Source organism: Arachis duranensis, chromosome 5 (genome assembly GCF_000817695.3).
Source record: "Arachis duranensis cultivar V14167 chromosome 5, aradu.V14167.gnm2.J7QH, whole genome shotgun sequence".
In the NCBI taxonomy this organism is placed as follows: domain Eukaryota; kingdom Viridiplantae; phylum Streptophyta; class Magnoliopsida; order Fabales; family Fabaceae; genus Arachis; species Arachis duranensis.
In genome coordinates this window covers 80,422,161-80,431,476 of record NC_029776.3, presented here as the reverse complement: position 1 = coordinate 80,431,476, position 9,316 = coordinate 80,422,161, and the positions used below count along the sequence as shown (strand labels likewise).

General features: G+C 33.9%; 2 protein-coding genes across 2 annotated transcripts in view; both read left to right on the top strand.

The window, feature by feature from the left end:
* Positions 1 to 947: 947 nt before the first annotated feature.
* On the top strand, positions 948 to 3,242 carry LOC107489682 (ATP-dependent Clp protease ATP-binding subunit CLPT1, chloroplastic; the record flags this gene model as incomplete). Its single annotated transcript, XM_016110434.3, is given in 6 exon segments — positions 948 to 1,164; positions 1,255 to 1,290; positions 1,551 to 1,660; positions 2,270 to 2,449; positions 2,692 to 2,819; positions 2,900 to 3,242. Coding segments are annotated over 6 exon segments (711 nt in total). The 3' UTR covers positions 2,942 to 3,242.
* Positions 3,243 to 4,416: 1,174 nt separating this feature from the next.
* Positions 4,417 to 9,316, top strand: part of LOC107489684 (cleavage and polyadenylation specificity factor subunit 1) — a 13,217-nt gene continuing 8,317 nt past the window's right edge. The window contains exons 1-8 of the mRNA XM_016110435.3: positions 4,417 to 5,017; positions 5,713 to 5,859; positions 6,680 to 6,833; positions 7,210 to 7,345; positions 7,999 to 8,144; positions 8,651 to 8,746; positions 8,883 to 8,935; positions 9,034 to 9,165. Coding sequence (XP_015965921.1) covers positions 4,680 to 5,017; positions 5,713 to 5,859; positions 6,680 to 6,833; positions 7,210 to 7,345; positions 7,999 to 8,144; positions 8,651 to 8,746; positions 8,883 to 8,935; positions 9,034 to 9,165 — 1,202 coding nt within the window. The 5' untranslated portion in view covers positions 4,417 to 4,679. The remainder of the gene's footprint in view (positions 5,018 to 5,712; positions 5,860 to 6,679; positions 6,834 to 7,209; positions 7,346 to 7,998; positions 8,145 to 8,650; positions 8,747 to 8,882; positions 8,936 to 9,033; positions 9,166 to 9,316) is intronic.

Sequence of the window (9,316 nt, the reverse complement as noted above, 5' to 3'; positions counted from 1 at the left end):
AACTAAAATTAAAATAATAAAATAAAGATAAATTATTTGATGAAACTCATGAAAGATATTTATATATATTTAAATTTGCATATATATAATAATAAACACAATAGTAGTTTTGTGGTTGTGCAAGGTGTTTCTATTTACGAGGGAGAGCGTTTGAACCCTTTCTTAGAAATTTTGATTAAATTTTCAATACATGTGGTTTGATCGGACCGATCTTTATTGAATTTGATCAATTCGTACCAGTTTTCTTTCTTATACGGTTAGGGTCCGATTTTCCAGTCAAATTGACTGGTCATAGAGTTCGTAGGTCGATAAACTTGTTTAAATGCAAAAAAAAAAATCCTAATTTACAAATTAAAGTCCAAAAATAAAAAATATGGATTTATTTTATTTTTGAAAAAATTCTCCCAAATAAGTTCTTTGTGTTTGATTTTTTAGTTGTAAAAGTGTTTTAAAAAAAATGTGATAAAAAATTTGTTATTATAAAAAAAATTATATTTTTAACTTTTTCATAAATACTTAAATAATTTTTAAAAAAATATAATTTAATTTAAAAAATTATACCAAATATTTATACTACTACTTTTTATAAATTAAAAACTCAAATTTTGAACTTTGAAACTTTTCATATCAACTCTAAAAGTGTGAGAAGTGAAGATTGAAGAGTGAAACTAACTTGCTAATTTGCAATTTCAAAATTTTAGGCTAAATTATTTAAAATTGGTATAAAAAAAATTGGATTGAACCAACCATTTAATTTGGATTGGTTTAGATTTGAACATAGAGTGAAACCAACTTCGCTAACTCGCAATCTCAAAACTGTCTTCCCCAACCTGATTTCAGATTTCTAAACATGAAATGAAATCCGAAACCTCCTCCTTTTTCTTCTTCTTACTTCATCTTCCAACCCCTTTTCGCTAATTCACATAATCTCTCTCTCTCTCTCTCTCCAATGGCTTCCATTCCCACCCTTTCCTCTTCTTCTATACCTTCAATCTCTCCCAATAATGTTTCAAACCCCACCAACAACAACAATAATCTACACTTCACCTCTCTCTTCGGAACCAGAATCACCATTCATCGCTTCTCTCCAATCCCTCCATTCCCCTCAGTGAGTTGCCGCACCCGTGCCACCACTGCAACGGTGTCCTTTAGTCTTCCCACCACGTAATTCTTCTCAAACTCAATTTGGGTTTCTTTAATTTTCCTCTAATTCGCTTAAAGTTTATCACCTTTTCCTTTTTTTTGTGTGTGCAGGAAACCCAAGGCGGATACAATTGACAAAACGCCACAGTGAGTTCATTGTTATTGTCTTTTATCACCAGTTTTGATTCAATGGATTTGAGTTTCCTTACAATTTAGCTTAATCGTTTGGTTTTCTGTTATTTCTGTTATCATCATCAATTTGTTGTTGCCAGCTGCATAATTTAGCTAGTTTCTTCAGCTGAAGTTGTTTGTTAGTGTGTCACTACTTAGGAGCTTATACACATTATTGTATATACTTTCAGATTGTTTTTCTGAGGGCCTGTTTTGTTTGGTTTGGATTGATTTAGGTGGTCGGCGAGGTCTATAAAGTCTTTTGCTATGGCAGAATTGGAAGCCAGGAAGCTGAAGTATCCCAACACAGGAACCGAAGCACTTCTCATGGGGATTTTGGTAGAAGGTTTGTTGTAATTGGATGCCTTTTGAGATTTCAGTAATATATAGCGATACCATGCTTGATTTGTGTTTTGCCATGAAGGCTGTGATTCAGCCACTGGACTTGTGCAGTATCCATTGATTGAATGCATAATTGTGTCTTATAAATTTCAGTTGTAGCTTGCTTAATGCTACTGGCAGTGAACTTATCTGATTGAATTACCGTTTGCATCATATGTTTCCTTTTTAGGAATTACTTGTATCGAAGTTATGTCTTAAGGTATTGGTTATTTTGTGCAAGAACCAAGTGTGAGGATGTTAGAATGATGTAGAGTTTTGTTGCAGTGTTTGAAACAAGAGCAATATGATATTGTTTGAATAAATAGAAATGCAATGGTAAAGTTTCATGGTTGTAGATCGTGGGAAGGTCAGGTCAGAATTTGGATTGGATACTAAATGAAATTTGATTTCCAACTTCAGTCTTAAATAGCAATCCTGAAGTGTGTGCTGTCTTAGCTCTGATCAGAAAGCAATGTCCTTCCATCTTGATTTCAAGTTGAATGAATCCATTTTCTAAATTTATAGCTGTGTGCCTTTCTTCTACTCATAAGCGCTACATTTTGTATTCTTTTAGGAACAAGTAAAGCTGCAAAATTCTTGAGAGCCAATGGAATTTCTCTTTTCAAAGTACGGGAAGAAACAGTAGAGCTACTTGGGAAATCTGACCTGTATTTCTTTAGCCCTGAACATCCTCCATTGACCGAACCAGCTCAGAAAGCCCTTGACTGGGCTGTGGATGAGAAATTGAAGTCAGGTATTATGGTTTCTGCCTATCAGTTCCATGCCAAAATTTGTTCAATAAATGAGTTAGACTCTTGCAAGCTACTCTTGCACGAAATTGAAATGAAATATATTTTGGAAAGAAACTTTGAGTTGTCTTGTGCCCCATCTGAAAACGATTTTAAATGGTGATCTTGATCTTGCTTCCCTCATTATACCTTATTTACTTTTTGATGATCTCTTTTGTCACTGCTAAAGTTATGACATAAAATGTAGGTGATGGAGGCGAAATAACCGTGACTCATTTACTTCTTGGAGTTTGGGCCCAAGAAGGATCAGCAGGTCGCCAGATCTTGTCCACTTTAGGTTTCAATGATGAAAAAGCCAAAGAACTTGCCAAAGAAGTAAGCCTCAAATTCTGTTGTTTTGGCTCCGCGGAATCCTCAGTATCGAATTAAACTAGATGGTTTTTTGTTTCTTGCAGATTAATGAAGATGTTGATTTGAGCTTTAAGAAGCAAGCTTGAGAAATTCATTGAAAGTAGATTGATAGCTTTTGATCCCTGGCATTGCAAGTTCCTTGAGAAAATTAACTGTACTCTCCTTTGTTACAAGTTCCTGCATTGATGTGCTTGACATGTATGTCAAATACTGTTGTACACTAATTGGAGATGATGCTTTTTCTCATTCTTTTTTGTTTCAAGTTTTGAGGAGGTCAAAATTTTAAGTAGCTTTTTATGGCTTAATCTTAGTCTCACACTGCTTTACATTTCCTTGTAAGTTGTAACAACTTTTTGAATTTTAGTTCATTTTATACCTTTTTCCTTACATTGAAGCCATTCATTCTCTCTTCTTATTATTATCATAAAATTATAATGTAATGGAACGTCAGATATTATTTTGATGGAGATAATAATAAATTAAAAAATTGTTGGCTGATGAGGTTTTTAAATTCAAGTTTACTTGACAAGGCAGAGAAATGGTAGAAGAATTGCTGAAAGTATGTTATAAAGTTAAAATCATGTAGGTTGTAATGTGGATGTGTTATTTTGGAATAAACCATCTGGATTATAATTTGTAACTTTTTCATCATTTTGTTTACAGTTCCAAGATTATATGATTTTGGCAAGAGTAATAGCCTAATAGGAGATAGTGGTTATGGAATTTCAACAGAAAACCAAGTTGATGCTAAGACAAAATGACATGGGACTATGGGAGTATGGGAGTATTCTATCCATTTCTCTCTTTCCACTCAAAGCTTTGAATGAGATTATCCTTAAAGATGTAGGGATGAGTTCACATGACTGGTTAATGATAATGGTTTTAACTTAATTAAATGGTGAATGTTAGAGAATCAATATTTTTAATGAAAATATTTTTTATGGTTTAATATTTTTTATCCTAAGTAGTTCCTTTTTCAAATTGTATTGGCAATTCTCAAGTTGAATAATTCATTGCCCTTAATCATCCACTTAAAGGCAAATAATTGATTATAGGATGTTTTCCATTTTTAAGGTAGATTCAAACTTTCAACCTCTTAATTAAGATATCAAAATTAATAAGACAAATTTAATTCGATTAAATAATTTATCATTCTAAGTTGTGAGGTAAAACTTAACTTCTTAAATAATTGAATTAAAGAGATTTCTATTAAAACATCTTTAGAATTGGAGTAAAAGTTTTTATAGAAAAAAAAATCAAAATTTAGTTTTCCATGTATTTGTTAAGTATTTTTAAATTATTATTTTATGTATATAAAAGAGTGGTTAAAATTTTTAGATATCGATAATTTTTGTGTGAAATATAAGAATATTTTATTATTTTATTATTTTTCACTGCTATTTTGTAAAAATAAAAAATATTATTTTAATTATAAAAAGACAAAACATTATTGACAACCTATAACACATAGTTTGTCATTTTTAAAAAATTCACTACTCATAATCCAATATATAAAAAAGAAAGTATGTAAATAAAATAAAATAAAAAAATGGCAAAGAAATGTGATGCCGGTGTGGTTCACACTTCACAACACAGGTTCTGACTGTGAGTGATGATGGTTGTGTGTGTTGATCTGAGTCTTCATATTCATAACACTCCCGCCAAACAAAACAACGTAAACCCTAATTTCTTCAGGGTTTAAGCTCATTTCTTCAATTCTTCTTCCCTGAGCTGAAAACCGAGAATTGAGAAGAACAAATTGTACTTACCAACTTACATTTGAAATTTTCACATTCCAAAGATTAAATCTTTGAGCTAAACAAAATGAGCTTCGCGGCCTACAAGATGATGCACTGCCCAACCGGCATCGATAACTGTGCCTCCGGTTTCCTCACTCACTCACGCGCCGACTACGTTCCACGCGTCCCTCCTCTTCCCGCCGACGACCTGGACCCTGACTCCGACTGGCCCAACCCCGCTACCCGCCGCGACCTCGGCCCCATTCCCAACCTTATCCTCACTTCTGCCAATGTCCTCGAAGTCTATGCCGTCAGGGTCCACGAGGAATCTGCTAAGGGTCCTCCGGCTGCAGCTGAGTCCAGCCGTGGTGGCGTTTTCGACGGCGTCACCGGGGCCTCACTCGAGCTTGTTTGCCATTACAGGTTTTCTGCTTCTTTTAAATTTGGTTGTGCTGGGAATTTAGAATTGAAATTCAGCAAAATGTACTCTTTGTTTAGCTTGACTCGGTTGATTATATAGATTAGGTGGAATTTAGAATGTGAAATTGGAAGTCAAGTTTTGATTTTTGAATCCCCCCAAACACAAAGTTACTGGTACAATGTGGTTTCAACTATGGAAGTTTAGTCACTAGTTGGTAATAGTTGTAGGTGTACACAAGTGATGCTAGTATATGAGTTTGATTAGTTTCAGCTTATTTCAGCTGTTGGTTTTACTGGCCTAGCTGAGTCGAGCTGTCTTGTTGGTGCTGGGATTTAGAATTTGAAGTTCAGAACGAAGTTATGGTTTTATTTTTTTTCTTTTTTCTTTTACTTTTTGACTATTGAAACTAATGAGTATACTGCGGACTGAGGTATGTTAAGTGAGCAGTAGTGCTTTTTACTTAACTATATTCTTTTATTGACTTCATTATTTTTTAGCCTCTTATATGTTGAATTGATTGCTAAAATGACAAGAGCCGTGAATTTAGTGTGTTATACTTGGCATTTTCCCCCCAAAGTAATCAGCATATTCTGGTTGGCTAGTCTCTATTTGATATTACCTTATTGACAAGGGGATGTGCCTTTAATCTGTTGAATTTACTGATGATTTGGTGTTTGGGCTTGTACTTGTGATTCAGGTTACATGGTAATGTTGAAGCCATGGCTGTGTTGAGCATTGGAGCTGGTGATGGTTCTAGAAGGAGGGATTCAATCATCTTAACTTTTAAAGATGCAAAGATTTCAGTTCTAGAGTATGATGATTCTATTCATGGACTTCGTACAAGGTGAGTGGTTGCTTCTATCTTTTGGTCTGTTAATTATTTGTTAGTAATGCATTTTTTTTTTTTGGGAAAACGGCTTTGCACTTATATAGACTGAAAACTAGAAGGATCTTTAATGGGAAGTTGGGAGATGAAAGAAATCCTTGTAACGTGCACATGTTCAGCTGAAAAGTGTAATCCTGGCAAGCTTTATTTTCTGTTGGAGAGTTAAATTGCCAGATATTGTGGAGAGCTGACTCCTAAACCCTAAAGCCCTAAGTTGTCCTTCTAAGACATTGTGGAGTCCAATTTTGAGTATTTTTATTTTTATCCAACTTTTTTTTAAAAATTATTTCTCTATCCACCAAGCTAGTCAAAATGGAGACTTCGCACACATTTAGTTTTGCTAGGATTCCACCCTTTAGTTGCAAAAAAATATTAATGTTCCTTGGTGGCAATGAGGAACAACTAAGATATCCATCCAATGTAGTTGCTTCCATTGAGAATGAAGTTGAGGCTGGTCATAATCTTTTGTACTACTCATTGGTTATATGTGTGCATAAGTGTTTCTGATTACAGAGAACTGTACTAATATCTATGATTCTTCAAGAAATTTCTGCAATTCTCTTTCTCCTTCTCTTTGTCCCCTCATTGATGTCCCTTCTTTTATTGGGGTCTATCTGTCTATGTGACAACTTAAAAATAATGTTATTTGATGGCAAAGTGTTCTTTTATAGAACTTGTATTCACTTATGATCTCAGGTATTCTTTACTATATTTTGTATGCATGTCTGTTTTACTAGCCTAAAGGATGAAGCTTAACTATAATCTTTTCTTTGTTTAGTTCCTTGCATTGTTTTGAGGGTCCAGAATGGCTTCATTTGAAAAGAGGAAGAGAACAGTTTGCAAGTGGTCCCCTGGTAAAGGTTGATCCTCAAGGCAGGTGTGGTGGGGTTCTTGTCTATGATTTGCAAATGATAATACTAAAGGCTACTCAGGTCTATTATCCTTCATACTTTTCAATTTAAAAAGTCGTTGTAGTATCAATGTATCTTGTGAATTTCCTTTACTATCTGCTTATCTTTAAAAAAAAAAGCAATTAAACATGTGGCCTAAGCTGGCCAATCTCTTTACATGGATGAAATGGGAGTTCTCTTTTCATATATATCTGTTGCTAAAGTAACAGAGAATCCACCTAAATTCATGTGTAATAATTTTATTGCATTATGTAATTCAACTAATATCCCAAGTCTGATAGAGTGCACTTTGAATATATACCATTTATTAAGTGTATTTTCTCATGGGAAATTTTCGATGTTAAAGTATAATTTGGTGGACTTTTAATTTTCTTAATTGGTGTTTTATTGCTGTCAGGCTGGTTCTGGTTTAGTTGGAGACGATGATACCTTGGGTTCTGGAGGTGCAGTTGCTGCTCGTATTGAGTCATCTTATATGATAAATCTACGTGACTTGGATATGAGGCATGTAAAAGATTTTACATTTGTTCATGGTTAGTGTAAGAGTATAATTTATTTGTGTTTTTTAGCATTTCAAAAAATCTTAGTGCTTCTTATACCGATAGACTACCATTCTCACCTAGGTTTTAGTTGTAATGTTGTTTTCAAGAAAAATGAGTTGACTGATTAAAATTTATAGGCATAATCAGAATGTCATAGATTCTGTTCCTCCCCACCCAAATGAATAATGATAGTTGCACACCTGCATACCTAAATTGGTGTTCAATTTATATACGTATTAAATCCAAGAATGGAGCAGATAGAAGAAGAAAATGTGTGTCAGGGATCAAATTCAAATTAATGGTGATAGATTTGGTGTACAAAAGTAAAACACATATCAATGTGTACAAATATCATTCTTCTTTTTCTATTATTCTGTATCTCTCTCTCTGTCTGGTGGGGCTTTAAGCATGTCAATGTACCTAGTAATTTTTGGTTTTCTTGAGGGGACCTTTGTACAAATAGTTTTACTTAAGTGTTTATTTGATAAGAAAAAAATTGAAAGTAGCTTATAAAGTCATTTTCTATTTGGATATGTAATTATATATGTACTTCTTTTAAGTGTTTTAAAAAGTGTTGCTCAAAAACTGTGAAAGTGTTTCTCAAACCGTTACTCATCTTAAAATTTATTTAACTTTGTGTATAGGATATATTGAACCTGTTATGGTCATCCTGCATGAATGCGAGCTTACTTGGGCTGGGCGTCTCTCATGGAAGCACCATACATGCATGATATCTGCACTTAGTATTAGCACAACTTTGAAGCAGCATCCACTCATTTGGTCAGCTGTTGTAAGTGCAATATAGATGCCTTGATGGCGCTTCAACATTTTACGATTTTGCTAGACTGTGACTCTAGAAATATAGAAGAATTTAACAGAATTTCTGTCCCACCCTTGAATATCTTAAGTTGAAGTGTTTTGAGGTATGGCTGGTTTACTTAACCTGGCCATTTGTGACTACTAATTTATATATATTTAGTCTTATCTATTTTTATTCTAAGTCATCGGTTATGCTTACTATTGAATGGTAGACAAATAGAATGACACAAGAGTAGTCTATAGTCTATACTGTATTCAGTATATTGAATTATGCCATCGTTTTTCTCCACAACTTACGCCTTGAGTGTGAGATTTCTTTTGTAAGTTGTTAAGCACAGTGAAATCCTTCTGGTTTATATATTTTTGAATGATATTTTGCTTGGAGATTCCAGAGTCCAGCATCTGTTTGTTTCTGCTGAATTTTCCTCCTTTTTAAAGATATAATTATTTTCTTCAAATTGTGTTTTCACATCTCAGAATCTCCCCCATGATGCCTACAAGCTTCTAGCAGTGCCCTCACCAATAGGTGGTGTTCTTGTAATTGGAGCTAACACTATTCATTATCATAGTCAGGTAAGTGTATTGCTTTAAAGTAATCATGCAATTGCTTCTCAACTTCTGTCAATTAGAAAGATATGTTATCTGAATTTTCAATCCTCCATTTTAAACAATATTTGCAATAATATAATTATATAGGTCATTTTTGCAGTCTGCTTCATGTGCATTGGCCTTGAATAGCTATGCTGTTTCACTTGATAGCAGGTGGAGATTTTTTCCCTTTGTCTTTTAATTGCCGTTAAAAGTTTATGGCTATCTATCCATCATATCTTTAGCACTGAGAGGTTTTAATTCTATTTCAGTCAGGAGATGCCAAGATCAACTTTCAATGTGGAGCTTGATGCTGCCAATGCAACTTGGCTGTCGAATGACGTGGCCTTGCTGTCGACAAAAACTGGCGAACTGCTATTGCTTGTGCTTGTTTATGATGGAAGGTTTGTCATTCTTTTTCCATTTCATTCATTCATGTTCTTGATGTTGTGGGTGATATGTTCGTTTAGTTGTTTGGCAGCTGGAGAATTTATATTAGGATTATGCTCCATATAGGGAAACATAATTATTTGGGAAAGGTGAATTTTCTTGCTT